Genomic DNA, 23224 nt, shown 5'->3' on the forward strand with positions numbered 1-23224 from the left:
TCAAAGCTAGTAATTGGAATGGAAAGCAAAGGTTTATTGGGAGAGACCAAAAGTAAAATCGAAGGCACAGTTAGTGCTGTTGGATGAGAAATTGATTCCTTGAAGTTGAAGCTAGAGAAGAAAATGTCTGGGAGGTGAGAAACTAAGCAGCAGAAGCCTCCAGAAAGCAGAATAGAGGCACTAATCAAACCTTATGTGGGGAAAGCAACTATTGGGATGCTACAATGGTCATTAAAGATGGCACATCACACCTGAAATGGGCAGAGTAGTAAACACAGTGTAAGACTAATGGGGAGAAGGGAAGGGGTAGTAGCAGAAAAACAAAGGGGGTTTAACAATATTCAACAAGAAATGTGCTCATTACCTTACTTATGTAACTGTAACCTCTCTGTACCTCATCTTTACAATAAAATTAAATTTTAAACAAGACTAATGGTACCTTCAAGGGGCCAGAAAGAATCCAGAAGATGGGCTAGAGGCATGGCGCAGTGGTAGAGAACCTGCCTAGTAAGCACAAGGATTTGACTTCCAGCTCAACTACCACCAAAAGAATCACATGAGTGTGCAGATAAGACCTGTACCCAGAGCCCACAGAACCCTGGGGAGACCAGGAGAACCACTTGTCACTGATGTCTGCCACTCACGAGCTGTGTGACCTCGAGCAAGTCACTTCCCATTTGGGGGGCAGATCTCCTAAACAGACTGGCCAATCTGGCCTTGAGTCACTGTCTCACTGTGGGGTTGCAACTCACAGTTTTGAGTGGAACTTATTCCATCCCGCTGTGGCTGTTGAGGCCGTATCCACTCAAGACCTCTGATTAAGGAGAACCTTAAGACAGCGTGAGCATGATCACCTGGGGAAGGAAGGGAGCTCATTAAGAACAGCTGACAGAATCGATTTTCCCACGTAAGCACTGCATGTCGTACATCCTCAGATTCCAGGATGTACATGAGAGAATGATATCTAGATCCAAACCTGGCGCCTGGGTTCAGTGGTCTGGGACTGAGAGTGTGAAGTATTGCTCAAGACCCTGCAGTTCAAGCTGAGACTCTGCAGACCTGGGACCCTGACCTCTTAATTTAGGGCCTTCTTGCCACCCGCCTTCTCCTCTTCTTGAAACCAGAAGAGAATTTGGGAAATGACTTCCTTGGAGATCAGCATAGGATGTAAACCAAAGGCTGGAAGCACCTTAGCTCCCACTAAGGGGCATCATTATCAGTCTACCTGAATACTGTTTGCTTGCCCTGCCTACCTGCCTCTCCTTTGTTTCTTACAATTTGTTCTTCATTCACTGTCCTTGTCCCCATCCTACATAAGACCGCTCACTCACAGGGATATTTGGCCCTAAGTTCTAAAGAGGTTGTTGGCGTTTAGCTGCTGCTAAGGTGAATAAACAAGGATACTGAGTAGTGTTTGTGTATTATTGGCCACTTCAGCCAGGAATGTAGGGATAGAAGTCAGGGTGTCTAGCCAGCCAGCCTCGTTTCCTGTTTGCATGGATTTGGGTCTCCAGGGCACTTCTGCATTCTTAGCATAAAGTGGGATGCATGCATGTGACAGCTGGTGTGCGAACAGAGGTAGCCATCTGGGTGTATAGACACCCAGAAAGCGGGTTTGAGCTTGATAAGGAGAATGCTTGGCCCTATCAAAAGGCAGTCAGTTGCTGTCTTTAGCATTCCTTGTCCTGGTCAGGCACTGCCCTGTCCACCCCTTCTCCTTTATGAAACTTCCTTCAGCTCAAGTATGGATTTGTGTCAAGAAAATATAATGTGCGTGCGCATACATAGGTCATATACACACATCATACACATACATCACATACTTATATACACATATACACATAAATATACATATATTATACAATATAGATATATAAATCTTTCGTAACCACTCAGATATAGCCCTATTTATATTTTATCTCTAAGCTTATTTCTATGCTTTCATAAAACATACATATAGAAGTATGATTATCTATGTATATATATATATTACATTAAAGCTATATCATGTATTTAGCTTTTAAATTTTTCCACATATCTTTGTATCAAATTGGCTCTTTTCGGATGGTAGAGTTTATTCATTTTCTTTTATGCTGGTACTGGAGGCTGAACTTGGGCAGAGCCTCATACTCTCACTTGGCTTTTTTGCTCAAGGCTAACACTCTACCTCTTGAGCCACATCTTTACTTCTGAGATAGTAGACATTAATGAAGTTCACAATAGCTGTGGTTGGGGCTGGGAAGGTGGCTCAGTGGTAGAGCGCCTGCCTTGCATGCCTGAGGCCCTGGGTTCGATTCCTCAGCACCACATAAGCAAAAAGAAAAAGCCGAAGTGGCGCTGTGGCTCAAGTGGTAGAGCGCTAGCCTTGAGCTGAAGAGTTGAGGGACAGCGCCCAGGCCCAGAGTTTAGGCCCCACGACCGGACCAAAAAAAAAAAACCCAAAAAAACAAATAGCTGTGGTCACCACCGTGACATGAATCAGGAAGAAGTTCATGGGTAAACAGTCTTGTTTCTCTAAGGAGATGCCCACCGGGCCAGCAAACACTCCCAGAACCCCGGAAGGTCATAGAATTCATTATCTCTCATCCCAAGTCTCAGTGGCTAGAGAATAGGACCGTGAGTCATTGTGGAGCTTACCTGCATTCCAGACGGGGCTCTTGTATATAGTTTTGGGAAGAATTTTTCTCTCCCTGTGCACCTTCCCTACGTAGTGCAAGTAAGAACATACTGCTTTCCAGGAACAAAACCTGTGGGAAGAATGGCTTCTGATCACAGAGGAGACCTGGGTGGGACCAGTCCTCACAGTGTAGGTGTCCAACAGAGAAAGGGGGATGAGGCTGACCTTTGAGGGCTACCTGTCAGAGGCCCTTCTTCTGAGCTTTCTTCTTTGTGCAGACGTGGCTCAAGTGAGGGCTTGGCCTGTGGGCAAAGCTTTCTTCTGGAACCACCAGTGGATAGAGCCTGTGTAGAACTTGCTGTGCAAAGCTTAGGCTGCCATTTAATCCCTGGGTGCTCATTTGTGCATCGGAGTATAATAATCTCATAACTAGCCAGGCACCCTTGGCTCACGCCTGTAATCCTAGCTACTCAGGAGGCTGAGATCTGAGGATCGAGGTTCAAAGGTAGCCCAGGCAGGAAAGTCCATGAGACTCTTATCACCGATAAACCACCAGAAAACCAGAAGTGGTGCTGTGGCTCAAGTGGGAGAGCACTCGCCTTGAACTGAAGAGCTGAGGAACAGCACTCAGGCCCAGAGTTCAAGCCCCATGACCGACAAAAAAGAAAAAAAGAAAAAAATCTCCTGACTAGTGCCCCCCAGTGCAGGCATCAAATGTCTCTTTCCAGCGTCCCCTCGTGCAGACAGTGTCTGACTGGCTTCTACCTGCTCATTCCTGAGAGCTTCAGTCTACCATATTCCTGGAATGCACCCAGGTTCCTCAGACTCATGGCCCATGAACTCTTGCTCTCAAAAGCCCTCACCACATTTGCCATTGCTTCCTCCCTGTTTCCCTAGCTCCTTGTTATGTCTGCCTTCCCCCAGCCCTGGGATTGGACCCCTCCCCATATCCCGCCCCCCAACTTTGGTCAGTTCTGGATAAGACTAGATTTATTTTTTATGCTCCCTTGGCTTTGGTGGGCTTGCTACCATGCCCCCCTCTTCAAGGGGCAGAGTATTCTATTACTGTTGGTTTCTCCCATTCCAGTTGCTGAACAGTTTCTTTCCCTCTTGGAACTTCCAGTATGTCACACTTGCATTACTAGTAGCAGTGGTAAGTGACTAGGAGATCTGATTTTACCTCTTACTAAGTGATCCTAGGCAAGCCCCTTAGCTCCTCTGAACCTCATTGTCCTTGTGGAAAGCAGGGATACAATACGGTGCTCACCCCACCTCAGAAGGTTGTTGGAGATGATCTCTTGTTTGATCTTTGGTGGAGATTATTTCTTCACTGGGGATAATACCCACTAATGTGGGTTGTACAATGTAAGCAAGAATGAGAAAGCAAGAAAAGAACCAACTACCCCAGAATCGGGGATCTGAAACCTCCTTGAAACAACTCGGATCTTCCAAAATTCATAAGGAGGGAGCTGAGCTTTCAATCAAGCCAGGAGATACGTATATTTTCTAAAAGTATCTGATCCTTCAACAGTCTCAGGATGAGTTTGTATTTAGTCCTGTATTTAGTTTGTATTTAGAAGCACTAGAATGAAGTGCTAGTTAGCAATGAAGATTCAAAAGGCTAATTACTTGTCTTGATCAAAGATTTTGTGTATATTTAACTCTGGATTTAAAAAATACTATTTTAGGAACTTAAAAATAAGGATTAGGCTTCGTGCCTGTGGCTCACACCTATAATCCTAGCCACTCAGGAGGCTGAGATTTGAGGATTGCAGTTCAAAGCCAGCCCAGGCAGAAAAGTCCCCAGGAGACTCTTCTCTCCAATGAGCCACCAGAAAACTGGAAGTGAAGATGTGGCCCAAAGTGGTAGTGCGCTAGCCTTGAACAACAGAGCTCAGGGACAGCGTCCAGGCCCTGAGTTCAAGCCCCACAACTGACAAAAAGAAAGGGTTATTAATGTTAAGCATTTTTTACCATTGTTACTATAATAAAATAATTTATTTTTGGAGGACAAGAACCCTAGAAGGCAGAGTTAAATAACGATCCAAGCATTCCTTTAGCTAGGCTTGGGGAAACCTCGGTCACTTGTTCTATGGCCATTGTCATGCCCCAGGCAGAGGACATAAACAAGGGCTAGGGTAGACCCAGGAGTCAGCCAGTGACCAGCTGAGAGAGCTCAGACTTCCCTCTCAGCCAGAATCTTAGCAGAACAGGCTAAGTGGGTATGGGCTGCATGTGCTCCATGGGCATTTTATTGGATTCATTTCTGTGTTTGAGCCTTTTCAGTCTTCTCACCATGTTTTCATTTCTAGTTAGCTGCCACCTTGCCCCTCAGAAAATCCCTCTAAGCCTACTCACTCTATGAGCCTTCTGTGTCTAAGCAACTGTGTTCGCTTTGACAGAACTGCTCCCAAAGAGCTATAGCCTAGCTAAGAAAAACTCATACCCTCAATCCATAAACACACACAGGAAGAAGAGAGGTAGGAAACCCAGAAGATTTGTTCTTGGTGCCATTCATGCTTCCATCCTTTAGTTCAGGATTCACTGTGAGGAGCAGAGTAGGCAGAGTAGGATTAGAATGAAACTGGGAACAATGAGACACGGGCCCAGAGGAAGATTGGAAACTATTTTTCTAGCTTGGCAGTCATCAGGTAAGGGGAGATAGTTACCTTTTCCAGAAGTACATAATGACGGGGAAGATAGTCAAGATAGCCCCATGGAAGATGCTCCGGTCCATGAGGCCCTCTGTAATGGCAGCAATGATCGTATCCTTCTGAGACTCAGAGATGTTTACCTACCCACGGAGTGGGGACCTGTCACTTGAGGGGCTCCAGGACAGGCAATTACCTCTTGGTCCCCAGGATCCTCCAGACCACCCCTTGTCTTGAAAGCAAAGCTTTTTATGGGCTTGCTAGGGAAAGGCAAGGAGTTGGTTCAGGACTGAGGAGGCACCTGGCAATTCACTTGCAGGATTTTAGGAGGAAAATTCTAGAGGCCCAAGTGGAGGGGGATTCCCCCTTACCCTGAGCTTGGGAGGGATGTCAGAATGAAGGAAGAGCTTCAGGATAATGTTAAGTTTTGACCGTAGCAGGATCACATCATTCTCATTATATGCTTTGTTGATCAGCAGCATGTGAGCTGAACTCACCATTTCATTAAATCTAAAACAAAAGAGGAGTTAAATCTGAAATCAGCAGGGAGGAGATGACAGCCGAGATTGGATAGACTAGGCTCAGACCTATTTTGGGCCTGTATATTGAAAAGAAAAATTAAAGAGAGAGGCCGGCACTGATGGCTCATATCTATCATCCTAGTTACGCAGGAGGCTGAGATCTGAGGGTTGCCATTCAAAACCAGCCCAAGCAGGAAAGTCAATGAAATTAATCTCCAATTAACCAGCACAAAGTAGAGTTGTGGCTCAAGTGGTAGAGTGCTAGCTTTGAGCACAAAAGTTTAGGGAGAATGTCCAGGCCCTGAGTTCAAGCCCCATGACCATCACAACAACAACAACAACAAGGATAATAATAATAATAATAATAAAGTGGACCAATTCTGAGCCAGGTTGTGATGTCATCCATTCAATTACAATTGTACTGAGTACAACCAATGTATCTGATAATATGCTAACACTCCTTCCAATGCTTTTTCTGTACTACAAACTCCCTTCTCCATTCTGTGTTCTTTTTGTTGGTGGTGGTGGTAGTGGTGGTTGTGGGGCTTGAACTCTGGGTCTAGGCACTGTCCCTACACTCTTCAGCTCAAAGTGAGCACTCTACCCCTTGAGCCACAGCATCACTTTCAGTTTTCTGAGTGGTTAATTGGAGATAAGAGTCACACCAACTTTCCTGTTTGGGCTGGCTTTGAACGGTGATCCTCAGATCTCAGCCTCCTGAGTAGCTAGGATTACAGGTGTGAGCCACCAACGCCCGGCATCCTGTGTTCTTATTTACCTATCTAGGCAAATCACTTCAGCTTTTCCTTCTGAGGATCTCAAAGGCTGAGGATTGTGTTGCTCTTTCCTCTTCTGAACTGGTGTGAAGCTCACCTGGGATGCAGGCAGGCCCTGCTCATGGAGACAGTAATAGAAGAGCTGGACTTCGTTCAAATAGTAATGGGAAGCCTCTGGAGCATTTTAAGGGAAGAGGGTAACTTGACCTCTTTTTGTGTTTTTTAACAGGCTACTTACTCATTGCTTTGCAAAGCAGAATTTGTAGAGGGCGAGCAAGGCAGCAGATGATAGAGGCAGCAGATGATAGAGGCAGCAGATGATAGAGGCAGCAGATATTAGCCTATTCTGACTGATATCTGATGTCCGACTGTGTTCCCTACCACCTCCCTGCTACACAGTTTGTCATCTAACCCCTACTTGTCTTCAAAGTTCAGCTCAGGATGCCTTTGGGCATGGTAGCCTACACGTGTAATTCCAGCTACTCTTTTTTTTTTTTTTGCCGGTCCTGGGGCTTGAACTCAAGGCCTGAGACTGTCCCTGAGCTCTTTGCTCAATGCTAGAGCTCTACCACTTAAGCCACAGTGCCACTTCTGGCTTTTTCTGTTTATGTGGTACTGAAGAATGGAACCCAGGGCTTCATACATGCTAAGCAAGCACTCTACCACTAAGCCACATTCCCAGCCCATCAGCTATTCTATTTGAGGGCTAGCCCCGGAAAAACATATGAGACCATGTCTGAGTCATAAACTAAGGCAGAAAGGGTTATAGGTGTGGTTCAAGTGATAGAATGCTTGCCTAGCATGTTTGAGGCCCTGAGTTCCAAACCTTAGTATTGTCTTAACCAAATCAGCCTACTGAACCTGTCTTCTAAGACATCATCATGCCTGAGGATTCGCTGTGGCTTGAATGTACTTTCTGTGCCCGATTCTACCCAATACATACTATTAAGACACTTGCATAAACTTGTACTCTGTCTGCTGCCCCCATGCACCTGTGGGATCTTAGGAGTTAAGAACTGGTCTTAGCCAGGCCCCATGGGCTCACACCTGTAATCCTAGCTACTCAGGAGGCTGAGATCCGAGGATCACAGCTCGAAGCCAGCCGGAGCAGAAAAGTTCCCATGAGACTGTTATCTCCAATTAACCACTCGAAAACCGAAAGTGGTTCTGTGGCTCAAGTGGTAGAGCACTAACCTTGAGCACAAAGAGGCTCAGGGATAGTTCCCAGGCCCTGAGTTCAAGCCCTGCAACAAGGAAGGAGGAGGAGGAGGAGAGAGGGAAGGGGAAGGGGAAGGGGAGGAAGAGGAGGAGGAGGAGGAGGAGGAGGAAGAAAAAGTCTTTTTTTTTGGTATCTACAGCACGAATACAATGGCAAATTCTGATCATCAGTTTTTGAATTGAGCTAACTCCCTCTTTGGGGTGATCTCCCTTCCCTAGCTGAAGGGTAAATTACTGGCATTCTGTTTGTGAAAATTATACTGAGTGGTGCTCCTGGCCCACTGAGCAGAGACTGGTCAGATGCTTTCATTTCATTCTCACATTTCTCCAACTAGTTCATTGTAGATGCTTCCAAAGAGTTCTTAGTTTCTTCCCCAACTTTTTGAGGGGGGCTGGTATGAGGGTTTGAACTCATGGTATCTCATTTGCTCAGCTTTTTTGTTTAGCTGGTGTTCTATCACTTGGGCCACGTGTTTAGCCTGGCTTTTTGCTAGTTATTTTGGAGATGGACTCCTTCAATTTTTTTCCCCAAAGCTGGCTTTAATCCACAATCTTCTAGATCTCAACCTGATGAGTAGCTAGGATGACAAATATGAGCCACAGGCACCTAGCTTTTTCCCAAATATTTTTGCCTGTCACCCTGTTTGTCACTCTTCTTTGTAAGGAATTACTAATGTGCAATTCTAATTTGACAACAATAAATATAAACATAACGGGATGTATTCATTTTGACTAGGAAAATAAATTTGAGCAGACATTGGTTATCCATGCTAGTCATACCAGTAGTTGGAAGGCTGTGGCAGGAGGATTAATTTAAATTATTTTTAAATGAATAAATAAATGCCAGGAACCAGTGGCCCAGGTCTATAATCCTACTACTCAGGAGGCTGAGATCTGAGGGTTATGGTTACAAGACATCCCCAGTAAGAAAGTCCATGAGACCCTTATCTCTAATTAATCACCAAAAAGCTAAAGTAAAGCTGTGGCTCAGGTGAGCAGCTAAGCCCTGAGTTCAAGTCTCAAGACTGGTGCACATAACACACATATGCACACACACATCCAAAAGGATTAAGCTGGGTTATATTCAGTGGTAGAATACTTGCCTAGCAGGGGTAAGGTTTTAGGTTCAACACCAGCATAAATAAAATAAAATAAAACAAAATTCAGAAGAAATAAATTGTAGTAATCTTTAAGTTCATTTTTTTCCAAAATTATGAATACCAAAGCAAAAGTTTATTGAAACTGGTATCTATGCTTGTATAAATTCACTGATTTAATGGCTGGTACAATGCTGGTTAGCCAGAACATTTGTTTCCTATGACACTTGACATTGTTCTATCAAGTGTGGAACATGGGCCATAGGAGACATGGATCTCCTGGTAGGGTGGGTGAAATGGCTGACAAAGAATTATGAATTGTCAAGGAGAGATGCTCAGGACTAAGCAATACACTACCTTCAGAAGCAATAGGTAGTATGTACTTAATATCAAATTAGCTTTCTTTGTAGATGGGAGAAAGGCTTAATATGCACAGAATAAAAGAAAGCCAGATAAAATATTATAGCAAGTACTCACTGTACGTGGTTAGTTTACTTCTGTGGAAATTTAATATCAATAAAAGCATGCGTGGGGGTGAGGTTATAGCTAAGCATGTGCTTAGCATGCAAAATCTCTTAGTTTGATCCCATGAACATCTGTGACAAGAAAGCGCAGTGTGACAGGAGAATTTACGAACAGAGGAGTGTGAATCATCAGAGGGGAGGTTGTATAAAGAACCTTCCAGTGAGGAACAGTCGGTGGTCTATATGAAGTTTCTGCTGAATGTGTCTGGAAAAAACACTGTACCTTAGGGAGAAGGTAATGGTTTACCAAAATATTTTTCATCCTAAATGCTGACTGGCTTGTTGCTACCTCTGCTCACTGAAGCTCTTCTGGGAAGCATCTTGCAGAAGGACCACTTACAGAACACAGTGACTACATTATAAATGCATAAAGGACAGGAAAGCTTTTGAGTCTGAGATACTATATTCTGAATTTAAGTTGAGTCGTGATGGCGACTTCATAAACAGTTTTACTCATTCTCCACTTTAAAATACTTATTGGTAATGTGCTTCAGTTATGAAGAGGCTAATGTCGTTATTTTAGTATTTAAAAATAAGTAAAGTGTAAATTCTTTAACAATTGAAGCACGTGGTATGTGAATCTCTAAAGAAATGGCTTAATAGTTCTCTATTGGAATTTCTGACTGGCAATTCTTATCTGAAAACCTAATTGGTATAAGAATTTATGTCATAAATATGGATGCCACATAATTCCCAACTAGAATGAGGACTGCTGGGTGAGTAACAACATTGTTATTTAATGGGCAGGCCTCAAAAAATTCGTTTCTACTTTAAAAATTCAGAATTCAAGCCAGTTGACAGAATTTGGGGGTACAATTTAGAATTTACAGAAGAAAAATACATGACTCTCTTACTAGTGGACTGGCTTTGGCATTACATAAAAAATTGGCAAGTGAATGGGGATGTTCTAATTTTAAAATATCAGTTACATGTCACACATACACATAACTGTTAATTATGACACTTCCTGCCTTTGATGGAATAGTTAGTGGCCATTTGTGTTATGTAAGAAGACTTCCATATTCATAAATCATGGAATATGTAAATGTCAATACTGGGGATTTAAGAATACTGAAGAACTTTACAACTCTCCATAAAGAATGGTAGAACTTGGTAAAGTGACAGCAGACAGTGGGATTTTTAGAAGATTAGATTCCTACTTGGCAGAGCTGAAATCTCGAAGTCTCACACAAGTTAAACCAGTATTTTCCGGGAAGGTAATTCTTTTTTTTATTTACTATTTATTTTTGAGACGGGGCCTTATTATACAGTCTGAGCTGGCCTCAAAACAATGCTCGACAAGAAATATACTCATAGCTTTACTCATGTAACTGTAACCCCTCTGTACAGCATCTTTACAATAAAATAAAAAACTGTAATCCTTCTCTTCTGTCTTCTGAGTACTATTTTCCAGGTATATGTCACCACACTTGCCTTTTAAGGATGACATTGTGGTCAAGATGGGAAGTGATCACCAAAGACCCATGAATTGAAGGCTTGGTCTCTAATGTAATATTCACAGGTGAGTCTTTAGGGATATGATCAGCTCATAGGACTTTCACCCAATCAATGGATTACTGATGGATTCATAATTTGATGACATTAGTGGGAGGTAGTAGGATCTAGAGGATGGAGCCTTGTTGGAGGAAGTAGATTGATGCAGGTATGCTTATGAAGCATATATTTGTCCCCTGTCCCTTCCTCTCTTGCTCTTGCTTCCTGGCCACCATGAAGCGAGTAGATTTTTTCTACCTTGCTTTTCCCCTGTAATGTTTCTGCCTTGCCATGGATTTAAAGACAAGGACTATCTGACCTTGGGCTGAAACTCTAAAACCATAAGCCAAAAGTAATCTTATCCCTTTTTAAATTGCTTACCTGAGGTATTTTGTCAGGGTGATGAAAAGTGAATGTCACAAAGAGAAATACAAGAGAAGAAACTTACTTTTCCATTTCACCAAAGAAATATAAATCATTAATTGCAAAGTTGACAATGATAATCCTGTGTCCATATATCCGGCGCCTTGTGAGGGCTCCTTCTCCATTCTCAGATTCTGTGTTCCGAGAACCTGGGGACACTGGGGTTGGCCGTCCTGATGGAGTAGGGGATGAGGTGATGTCTAGGAAAGAAAGAGGAAGAAAGTCCAATCTGGTTTGATCAAGACCCTTGCAAACCGGTTAGCCTTTAACCTGGGTGAAATACGGTGAAGGAAGGAGACTGTGGCCCAACCCCATGGGTCTGTGGAAGAGACACTCCTAATCATTGGGTGTCACTGCAAAGACTTGGAGAGCTGAGCATAGAGATGTGATCAACTTCTAAATGGGGAATGTGTGGGGTTGAGAGCAGAGTCCAGGTGGAAGAGCGTTTTTCTAGCAAGCATTTTTCACGCACGCATGCATGCACACACACACACACAGAAGAACCTTGTCTATAATAAAGTCCTGCCCGTAGAAGTATAATCAAATGTCTGTGCATGTATGCTCACACACAGAGATGACCACAAGAATGTTTATTGAACTATAAACAATAGTTATTTTGGGTTCTAGTCAAGTGGAGAGTACAGTTTGGACAATTCTTGTTTCAGGCAAGTAATGTAGAATTGGACAAACAACATAAAGAAAAAAGCCAAACTTATGAGATGAAGAAATTCATTGAAAAAGCAGAGAGAAAGCTAGAGCACAAGATAGATAAGAATAAGTAAAGGGGGACAGAGAAAGTTCTAGAAGATGTAGATTGCCTAAGCTGTGTGCTGTATCCTTGGCATCTAGCAGAGTGCCACACAGAGGGTCCCCAAAAAACACTGTGAGTGAAGGAATTTGTGAATGAAATAGTTGGCTGTATATATTCAGTGGACCCTTTAGAGAAGAAAAAAACAAGTACAAGATGTATACTGACATTTAAAAAAAATGTCCAGGATACAACATTAAGGAAACAGCAAGTTACAAATAGAAGTTATGGCATTTTGTGAGAAGGGAGGGGAAATTGGCAGGTAGGTTTATGAAGCATTAACAATGTTCTCTCTCTCTCTCAGTGGTACTGGGATTTGAAGTTAGGTCCTCTTGATGGCTCAGCTTATTTGGCTGGTGCTCTACTATTTAAACCACACCTCTAGCCCAGCCTCTGCCAGTAATTTTAGAGGCAAAATCTCATGAACTTGGGCTGGGAAGGTGGCTCAGTGGTAGAGCACTTGCCTTGCATGCTCAAGGCCTTGGGTTCGATTCCTCAGCACCACATAAGCAAAAAGAAAAAAGCTGGAAGTGGTGCTGTGGCTCAAGTGGTAGAGCGCTAGCCTTGAGCTGAAGAGCTGAGGGACAGCACCCAGACCCAGAGTTCAGGCCCCACGACCGGACCCAAAAAAAAAAAAATCTCATGAACTTTTCTACCCAGACTAACTTTGAAGAATGAACCTCTGGATCTTAGTCTCCTGAGTAGATAGAATTCCAGGCTTGAGCTACTAGAGTCGAACAGCAATTTTATCTCATAGGGGAATTTTTACCTGTACCCCCGCCCCCCACCACATTTAAATATATATTATATATATGTGTGTGTGTGTATATGTATTGTATATATGTGTGTGTACTCATTTTTATTACCTATTTTAGAAGCATATATTAATTTCACAGGTAGAAAAATATTCTCAAAGAATTTTTAAGACAAAATAAACAACTCAAGGAAATGGTTTTAAAAAAATGTGAGACCCCGCAGTTCTTTAAATTATTGGTTGTCCACATGCTGGCTGGCTCCCAGAGCAGAGGTCCAGCACGTCTAAGCATAGCTTGGTACCGGGGACCTGGGGTTTTTGCTTGTTCTAGGCTGCTGCAGGCCTGACACAGCAACGTACACTGCAGCTACTTATTTGGGCTAAGCCTAGGTTGAGATCCCATCAATAAAGTGGAATAAACTTACTTTCTTTGACATTATACATTTCCTGGTGAAGAAAGTCTACAAATTCCTGGAGCTTCAAAGGGTTTGACAACCATCTGCGGTACTTGCAGAAACACTTGATGAAGGCGACCATTTTCAGCCAGCCTTTCTCCTTGAGAGGAAAAACAGGGACTTGATATAATAATTAGTTCACCACTATGTACCAGTATCTTGGCATCTATCACATTTAAAACCCTTATAATATGTCTGAGACAAGCAGAAAAGGTCAGATAAGTTGATGTTAGGTAAAATTAACCCCAGGATAAGGATTCAAATGTTTTTTCTTTCTTGCAATTGCTTCTAACATATTTATAAGACGATTTCTTTGTTGCTTTGTATGTCCCTCCCCCACAGTATAACCCCTGTTTTCACTGTATTTGATACTGGTATAATTTGTGGAGGGGAAGGGAAAAAACAAATTGTTTAAATAGGGAAACACGTGGACCCATTGCAACAATCAGATGTACAAGTCGTTATGTTGAAAAACGAACTTTAGGGCTGGGAAGTTGTCTCAGTGGTAGAGTGCTTGCCTTGCATGCCTGAGGCCCTGGGTTCGATTCCTCAGCACCACATAAGCAAAAAAAGAAAAGACCCAGAAGTGGTGCTGTGACTCAAGTGGTAGAGCACTAGCCTTGAGCTAAAGAGCTGAGGGACAGCGCCCAGGCCCAGAGTTCAGGCCCCAGGACTGGACCTCCCCCCAAAAAAAAGAAAAGAAAGAAAAACGAACTTTACAACTTTGGGCAGGGGGTGGGAGGTGTTGTGGGGGGGAGAGATGGGAAGGGATGGGAAGGGGAAACAAAGGAGGAGGCAATGCTTGATAAGAAATGTACTCATTACCTTGTTCATGTAATTGTAACCCCTCTGTACCATATTGTCACAATAAAAAATTAAAACAAAAACAAAACCCTTATAATAAGCCAGATACTAGCAGCTCATGCCTGTAATTCTAGCTACTTGCAGGGCAGAGATCTGAGGATCCAGATTAAAGCCAGACCAGGCAGAAAAATCCATAAGACTCATCTCCAGTTATCCAGCAAAAACAAAACAAAACAAAAAAATCCAACAGAAGTGGAGGTGTGGCTCAAGTGGTAGAGTTCCAGCTTTGAGTAAAAATTCCAAGAGCTCAAAGTCTCGAGTTCAGTGTCTAATACCAACACACACACACACACACACACACACCAACAAAATAAAAGTTCTCATCAAAGGAGTAGCTCCAATTGAAAGATGAGGAAACTCAGGTCAGAGAATAACATGTCTCAGAGTTAGAAGCTGTGGGAGGAGGATTCTGTCCGTATTCTGGCATAGCAAGAGCTTCTGATCCTGCCTCTGCTACCCCTCTTTCAACAGTGATATGTGGGAATGCTGAGAATGAGAGAGGGAAGAAACAAGCCAGAGAAAAATGCCACTCAGGTAAAGGGCTGAATGGCTCAGACGGGTTTTGAAATGTTGTAATAAGGAAATGAGTAAAGCCATAGCTGAACATTTTTTAAAATGCATCAACTCACAACTCACAACACACACACACACACACACACACACACACGTGCACAGGAATATACTTTTTGTGTTCCTTCCTCTCTGGTTTTACTTCCAGCTCAATGGCTACTGACAGCCAGAAAGAATGTTGGCCAACAAGTTCAGTGGTTTCAGTCTACAGAGAAGGAACAACAAAGTGTGGAGTCCAGTACAGGAAGTACTGGGCTGCTGAAACTTCCAGTCTTAGAACCAGCTTCTTGACAATTGTATCATTTGGGTCAGTTTGCTTGACCCAGTGTCTGAGATCTGAAGATTAAGATTCAAAGCTAGCCCAGGCAAGAAAGTCTGTGAGATTCTTATTGCGAGTCAACCACCAAAAAGCTAGAAGTGGAGCTGTGGCTCAAGTGGTAGAACTCCAGATCTGAGTGCAAAAAGCTAAGGGGCAGCACACAGGTCTGAGTTCAAGCCCCAGTTGCCTGGGGGGGGGTGGGGGGTGGTATACTGCTGCATTCAAGCATCCTGCCGGTCACTGAGGTGCTTTAAGTACATACTGGTTTCCTTTAAGTTTAACTAGAGTTCCTGGGGTTAAACCAAGCACCGTAGCTCTGTGCATATTACTCTTCTATTCTTCTTTGTTTATTTTGCTTTAGTTATTTTTTAGAAAGTCTCTTGCTTTGGCCCAGGCCTTCCCACTTACAGTCTCACATGGCTGGGACTCCAGGCATGCACACGCATGCCCAGCCATGACATTATTCTTTTAAGCTTCCTGGGTGCTTATAGTGCCCCCAGAGAGTCGGCTCTTACACAGAAGAGATAGGACAGAGTGGCTCCTTTTCTTTTCTAAAGTAGTGGATCGGGGCTGGGAAGGTGGCTCAGTGGTAGAGCGTTTGCCTTGCATGCATGAGGCCCTGGATTCGATTCCTCCGCACCACATAAGCAAAAAGAAAAAAAGCCGGAAGTGGCGCTGTGGCTCAAGTGGTAGAGCGCTAGCCTTGAGCTCAAGAGCTGAGGGACGGCGCCCAGGTCCAAAGTTCAGGCCCCACGACTGGACCCAAAAAAAAAAAAAAGTGGATCAATGCATCTTGCCGCTATGTTTAGTGATATTTTAGCAGGATCTTTGCACTCAGGTAACACTGGACTTAATTTTTTTCCTGATCCGAGGGCTTGAACTCAGGGCCTGGATGCTGTCCTTGAATTACGTCTGCTTAAGGCTAGCGCTGTACTGCACCACTATGAGCCACAGCTCCACTTCTGGTTTTCTGGTGGTTAATTGGAGATAAGAGTCTCATGGACTTTCATGGCTGGGCTGGCTTTGAAACTTGATCCTCAGATCTCAGCCTCCTGAGTAGCTAGGATTACAGGTGGGAGCCACAGGCACCTAACTAGAACTCAAATGTTTCTCTGATCTATTTGACTTTGAAACACATTGAGTGAGAGAATTTTTAACAGGAGACAGGTATTTTACTTTCCAAACACAAAAGAAGACTTGCCTAAGTAACATTCTTGTTTCCTGTTTCTCCCTGCACCCCTCTTTTTTTTTTCTGTTATGGGGACAAGAAATGAACTAGGTCATCATGAGTAGACAGGAGTGAGCATGCTCTGTTTGCTGGGAGCTGCCTGTCTACAGAACATTGCCCCCCGGTCAGACAGTGAGGTGCTCGACTTCGTAGTAGGGTCTTCAGTTCTAGTGAACAGTTTTGTAAACCAGTCTAATTTGGGTGCAGAGTAGATTAGTGAAGCCACTTGGCCATATGACTGGTGACTGGACAGCCCAGGTCTGACGAATAAGCCCGTGGCAGTTAATGAACAGCTTCATGGCTCTGTGTCTAACCCTCATGTTCATCTCCCAGTTGGTTCTGAGTTTACAGGAGAGAAGGGGACTTCAATGCCCAGTATAACAACTTCTCTCAACCTCTGATTCTTCTGTCTTTCTTGGCCTCCAAGGCCAAGAAAGTTTTCAAGTTCTTTCTTACTCACCTGGCATTTCTGTAGGTTGACGGCTGTCTTCGAGGGCTTCCTAGGGAAAGCTGGTACCAATGGTTCTAACTCTGTAATAACACGAGCTGGGAACAGTTGCTGGTATTCTACTAACCTGACAGAAGAAGGATCAAGAGCATCAACGGATTCTCGTGGATATGCCCACCAATACATGACAGGATGAAGAAAATGTAGTACATATATATATATATATAATATATATATATATATTATATATATAGTGGACAATTGTTCAGCCGTAAGAAAAGAATAACATTGCTATTGGTAGCAAAATGGATGGAAGTACCAATTATCATGTTAAGCGAAATAAACAAAGCTCAGTAAAACAAATAATCACATTTTTACTAATCTGTAGAATCTAGATCCACTTCCCAAATATGGGGTAATTGTAAAACAGGGACTGTTTTATGGTGAAAGAACTAGTATTCTGAGGAGATGGTGTTGGATGTGAATATTATAGTAGTATATTGACATGTATGAATATAAGTGTAGATATATGACTAACTCAAAATTGTCAAAATGCAGGGGGAAACGAGGGAAGGTAGCCATGAAAGAGGAATAAAAGGAGTGAATTTGGTCAAAGTATATATACATATTTTAAATATCACAATAAAACACCTTGATACAATTAATTTGTAATAATAATATATATATTAAAAAAAATTTTTTGGGTCTGGTCGTGGGGCCTGAACTCTGGGCCTGGGCGCTGTCCCTCAGCTCTTCAGCTCAAGGCTAGCACTCTACTACTTGAGCCACAGCGCCACTTCGGCTTTTTTCTTTTTTGCCTATGTGGTGCTGAAGAATCGAACCCAGGGCCTCAGGCATGCAAGGCAAGCGCTCTACCACTGAGCCACCTTCCCAGTCCCAATAGTATATATTTTTAAGTATAGCAAAGAAGGAAACAACTTGACATATCTAATAGCCAATAGTAAACTTTCCCTCAGCTTTTGGAGGTAGCTGCTGTGAGCAGGGAAAAAACAGTAACACTCAAAATACTCTTTCTGTGTGTTTGTCTGTGCTGGTCCTGGGATTTGAACTCAAGGCTTGGCTGCTATTCCTGAGCTTTTGTGCTCAAAGCTAATGCTCTATCAGTTGAGCCACAGTTCCACTTCTGGCTTCTGGTGGCTAATTGGAGATAAGAATCCAGACTTTTCTTCCCAGGCTGGCTTTGAACCATGATCGTCAGATCTCAGCTTCCTGAGTAGCTAGGATAATAGACATGAGCCACCATCATAGGGCTTCAAAAGTCTTCCTGTGATCATGTTAATGCTTTACTAATGTCATCTTGTCTTTTCTTTTTTTTTTTATACTAAAGTTTTATTCCTCTCCACAATGTTTCTTTTCTTCCACAAGGTTTTTTTCATAACAATATAAAACTTTGATGCCTTGTCTTGAGTGGTGACACAACTCAGCCTGAACCCGTATTCTGAAATCAAACTTTCCTTTGAACTATTCTGTTGCATTGTTTTTCTTTTCTTTTCTATTTTTTTTGGGGGGGGGTCTGGTTGTGGGGCCTGAACTCTGGGCCTGGGTGCTGTCCCTCAGCTCTTCAGCTCAAGGCTAGCGTTCTACCACTTGAGCCACAGCGCCACTTCCGGCTTTTTTCTTTTTGCTTATGTGGTGCTGAGGAATCGAACCCAGGGCCTCAGGCATGTAAGGCAAGTGCTCTACTGAGCCACCTTCCCAGCCCCTGCATTGTTTTTCTTTCATGAGCCATTTTTTGGAGCATAATATAATATTGATGAATTATAGCTTTTTTTTTCTGGAAGAGTCCTACTAAAAGATCTAAATTAAATCTTGCCTTTCCAAGTTATTTTTTAGGAATCTATATGCTAATTTCACTTATGTAATAATTCCATGCTTCTGGAATTTATATGTTGAATTTTGGCCTGTCTTTTCTGATCAACAACGTGTTAGCAATGAGATAGATTGTGTGATTGTGTAATGCATGTGTGTGTGTGTGTGTGTGTGTGTGTGTGTGTGTGTGATGTGGTGTGTCCTGTGGGCAGAAAGGAAATTGTGCTATTCCTGTTGGAGCAGATATCTGGCAATAAGAATTGGGTTAGGAGACCTTTGATGACTACATCTTTACCTAGAAGAAATGGCTGCCTCCCCGACATACTCACCACTTTTCTTCCAGAGATTTCATCACGCAGCCCTGGAGCATTAACAAGGCTGTGGTGGTGACTTCTCGCATTTGCGAGATTTCCTTCACTACAGGGGCATCGCACTGCAGCAATTCCTCTGTAAAGGAGGGGGCGGGGGAGACGGGGGTGGGGGGTGGGGGGGGAAACTGTTCTGGACTCCCAATGCTGAGGAGTCTTGGGAGTCCATTGCAATCTCCCAGAATCCTGTGCTCTCTATAGTCCTATTCTGTGCCCACCACAATTAGAAAAATCTTCCATGTGTACTGGGAATGTTACATGCAAATGCCTTTGTATCTAAACATGTTAATCCCATTCCACTTGTCAAAGATGAGGACTTTGGGAAAAATAAAGTTGTTAATGACTCTTTTCTGCCATTGGTATGATTCTTTTGATTTAGGAAGGTAAGAGTAAAGAATTAAAATTAAATTTCTGGGGCAGAGAGAGAACTCAAAGTAACAAATACATATACTAAGCACAACAGGTGTTTGCAAGTGGCACCTTCTTTAGTGAGACTTGAAGAACATATTAGGGAGAGGAAAAGACAACAAAAAAACATTAATAAAAGAGAACTTGACATGGTAAGATGCAACCAATACTTTGTTAGAAATGAAGATTTGCTGATACAGGCCTAGTGCACATGACTATAATCCTAGCTCTTGGCAGGCTGAGATAGGGAAACCCTAAATTCAAGCTAGCCTGGGCTACATAGCAGGATCCTGCCTCAAAAATGTTTTTACAAAACAGCAAAAGGCTTCGTAATTTTACCTCTTTCTCTGTTTTTACATGTAGGCCCTTATCTTGGCTAACAGCAAGCAAAAATCACCCCAAGTCCCCATTCTCTTCACTGGTGACCAAAGAGAAAGCTCTAGCTTTGCTTTGCATATAGATTTGCTGACACCCCCCCCCCATGGAGTTGTGCTCACTACCCTCCAATGTTTCTTTAGACAATTTACTTGCAACCTCTGTTTTTTGCCCACATGAGGTTTCATGGACCATGTTTACCTTTCCACTTTAGACAAGAAAACAAGACAAAACTTCTGAAAGATTCTCACACAAATAGTTCTTTTACCTAGCACAATTCCCAATTTGTTGAGGGCATACACTGCAGTTTTACACATAACCAGCCCTGGCCTGTGTATCTAACTGTCGCCTTGATTTGATAGTCATATGGCTCATGCCTATAATCCTAGCTACTCAGCAGGCTAAGTGCTGAGGACCATGGTTTGAAGCCAGCTTGGGTAGGAAAGTCTATGAACCTATCTGCAATTAATCACTAAAAAGCCAGAAGTGGAGCTGGGACTCAAGTATCAACTTTGAATAAAAAAAGGTAAGGGACAGTGCCCAGGTCCTGAGTTCATGCTCTAGCACAATAGAAATAATAAAAATAAAACAGGAAGTATAGCTATTTATCCCTAGCTTGCATGGATTTGATTAAGTTGTACTGTTTGGATAAAATGAAACAAGAGGATAGATGTGGCTGTATCTTGTAATCCTTTGCTACTTTGGATTTGTTGTTGTCTGGTTTCACTACTGGAGACTTGTCTCGATACTGCCCCCGTGTGGCCACTGCTCAGTTTGGCTCAATCTGGGAGATTCCAGATACTGTTCCTAGAATCTAAGGGAAGAAAGCTGGGCCTGGGGCGGGGAGGGGGCGGGATGAGGGAGGGGGGGGATGCATACCAGGAGGGACATCGCTACGGAAGAAAGTCTTGGTTAAATTTTCCAGTTCCGCCTTGTAAATCTTTTCATTCGTCTCTGTAGTGACCTTTTGTACGGCTAACAAGAATTTTAGTGGGGCTTCAGAGTCCCGGTCTCTGAGAAACTCCCTGAAGAAATCCAAGTGCTGTGGATTTAGGATGATTTCTGGAAAGTTTCTAGAAAATAAGAGAGTGTTATTAGTGGTGGAAAAAAGAATGAGGAACCTAAATTTTGTTCTGATTAGAAAATGGGGCTGTAGGATTTTTACCCATGTGAGAAGAGCCTTGTGGAGAGGTTGATTGTCTATTCTCTTGGAGACAAACTTGAACTTTGAACTATCCTTCCCCTAAGATCAGAAAAATCATTCAACAACTTCAATGGAAGAAGAGGGGAGATATTTTTAAGGGGCAATTTGTTTTTCCAAAGGAAATGTGTCTTCCATTATAGATTCAAAACAACTCCCAACTGGCACAGTCATTTCTATGAAGCAGAATATGATTATCAGTAATTGATTTATATTTCTAAGTTCCATTTACTGATTTCCTCTTCTATTGCTCCTCAAATAGAGTTAATTCAAATGTCTCATATGCAAATTTCCTCTGGCTTTATGTTTTTTCCTGGACAATTTGTGCTTTCTCTGTGGTTCTGATTTTTATTGATAATGATGAAAAGTACCTCTAGTTTTTATTAGATCCATTCCCAGATTTCAATTTCTCTGGGAGTATCATCTTTATGTCAGTTTTTGTTTCAAGTACTCTACATAGAGCTACCTGTTGAGCAATTTGTTCTTTCTTCTTATGCATGAATTAGCCATACGGATTTATTTTTATCTCATTTTTTATTGTAAAGGTGATGTACAGATGGGTTACAGTTACATAAGTCACGTAATGAGTACATTTCTTTGTAAACAAGGGTCACCCTCCCAAACCTCCCCCACCCCAAGTTGTATAGTTCATTTCTAACATAGTGTCTAGTGAATTTCTAACATAGTGTCTAGTGTCACTGCTGAATTAGTTCACCCTTTGTACCACTATTTCTGTGCTTCCCCTTCCCCTTCGCCAAACAGATATAAACTTACATACAAAACAAAAAGTATAGAAATAAAAAGCAGGGACAAAGGGGGAAAATTTTTTAAAAGATAAAAAAAATCACAAAAAGTTTTTAAATTTATCATGTCCAAGTATAATATATTTTGTTTTTTTACTATCCATTGTGTTGTAGATTTAAAAGCACATTCTAATTACTACATCTGAGGGAAACCATGCAACCTATGTTTTTTTGGGTCTGGCTTACTTTGCTTAATATAATTTTTTCTAAGTCTTTCCATTTCCTTACAAAGGTGGCAATGTCATTCTTTCTGATGGAAACACAGAATTGCATTGTGTACATATACTACATTTTCTTGATCCATTCTTCCACTGACAGGCATCTGGACTGATTCCATATTTTAGAGGTGGTAAACAATGCTGCAATGAACATAGTTGTGCTGGTAGCTTTAGTGTGGCCTGGTTTGTGGTCAATTGGATAAATGCCCAGGAGTGGAATTGCTGGGTCATAGGGATGCTCTATGTTTAGTCTTTTGAGGAACCTCAATATTACTTTCCAGAGTGGTTGAAAAAGTTAACGTTTCCTTTTGATCACATCCCGCCAGCATCTGTGATAATAAGTTTTTTTGATAATAGACAATTCTAACTGGGATGAGGTGGAATCTCAATGTTGTTTTGATTCACATTTCCTTTATGACCAGAGATGTTGAACATCTTTTTATGTGTCTATTGGCCATTCTTACTTCTTATTCTGAGAAGTTTCTCTTTAGGTCATTAGCCAGTTTATTGAGTTGTTGCTGCTTTGAGGATTTGTTTCTTGTGGGGGGTTAGTTTTTTGAGCTCTAAGTTTATTTTAGATATGAGGTCTTTGTCTGATGCATAGCTAGTAAAGATTTTCTATTCTGTGGGCTTTCTATTTATCTTGCTAGCTATGTCCTTTGCCCTGCAGAAAGTCTTCAGTTTGATGCAATCCCATATATCCAGTCTTTCTGTGATTTGTTGTGATTCTGGATCTTTACTTAGGAAGTTTTGGACCCATGCCTAGGAACCCTTATGTTTCCTCTATCCCTTCTTGTAATATTTTCAAGATAATGGCCTTACATTGAGGTATTTGGTCCATTTGGAATTGATTCTGTTGCAGGGTGATATATAAGAATCTAACTTCAGTTTTCTACACGTGTATAGCCAATTCTGTCACCACCATTTGTTAAATGGCATAAACCGCCAGTGTCTGGTTGCAACGTGTAGAATTTTAAATGACTAAACATATCACTTTTATTTGATTGAGCTTAAGGAACACCCAGTATTAACACAACTTTTAATTTTTTGTTGCTGTACATTTATTCACATTTTCAACTTCTTGAATCTCTTTCAGTAATTTGAATATCTGCAGAAGTTTATTACATCTGAGTTATCTAATTTGTTCCTTATTAATTGCTATCTTTGGGCCATCTCTTCAGCACATGGAGAGGGTTTGACCTTACCCCTCACACACTTCCACATCTTTGTAATTGAATTCCGACGTACAGTTCA

General features: G+C 42.2%; 1 protein-coding gene across 1 annotated transcript in view; it reads right to left on the reverse strand.

The window, feature by feature from the left end:
• The window catches only part of Rgsl1 (regulator of G-protein signaling like 1), a 54419-nt gene that overhangs the window by 484 nt on the left and 30711 nt on the right, over positions 1–23224 (reverse strand). Inside the window, exons 11-19 of the mRNA XM_013015511.1 lie at positions 20628–20821; positions 18927–19044; positions 16780–16894; positions 13309–13438; positions 11347–11521; positions 5640–5778; positions 5287–5411; positions 2638–2747; positions 753–854 (exon numbers count right to left, since the gene is read on the reverse strand). Coding sequence (XP_012870965.1) covers positions 753–854; positions 2638–2747; positions 5287–5411; positions 5640–5778; positions 11347–11521; positions 13309–13438; positions 16780–16894; positions 18927–19044; positions 20628–20821 — 1208 coding nt within the window. The remainder of the gene's footprint in view (positions 1–752; positions 855–2637; positions 2748–5286; positions 5412–5639; positions 5779–11346; positions 11522–13308; positions 13439–16779; positions 16895–18926; positions 19045–20627; positions 20822–23224) is intronic.

The sequence above is a fragment of the Dipodomys ordii genome, unplaced genomic scaffold (assembly GCF_000151885.1).
Source record: "Dipodomys ordii isolate 6190 unplaced genomic scaffold, Dord_2.0 Scaffold27, whole genome shotgun sequence".
In the NCBI taxonomy this organism is placed as follows: domain Eukaryota; kingdom Metazoa; phylum Chordata; class Mammalia; order Rodentia; family Heteromyidae; genus Dipodomys; species Dipodomys ordii.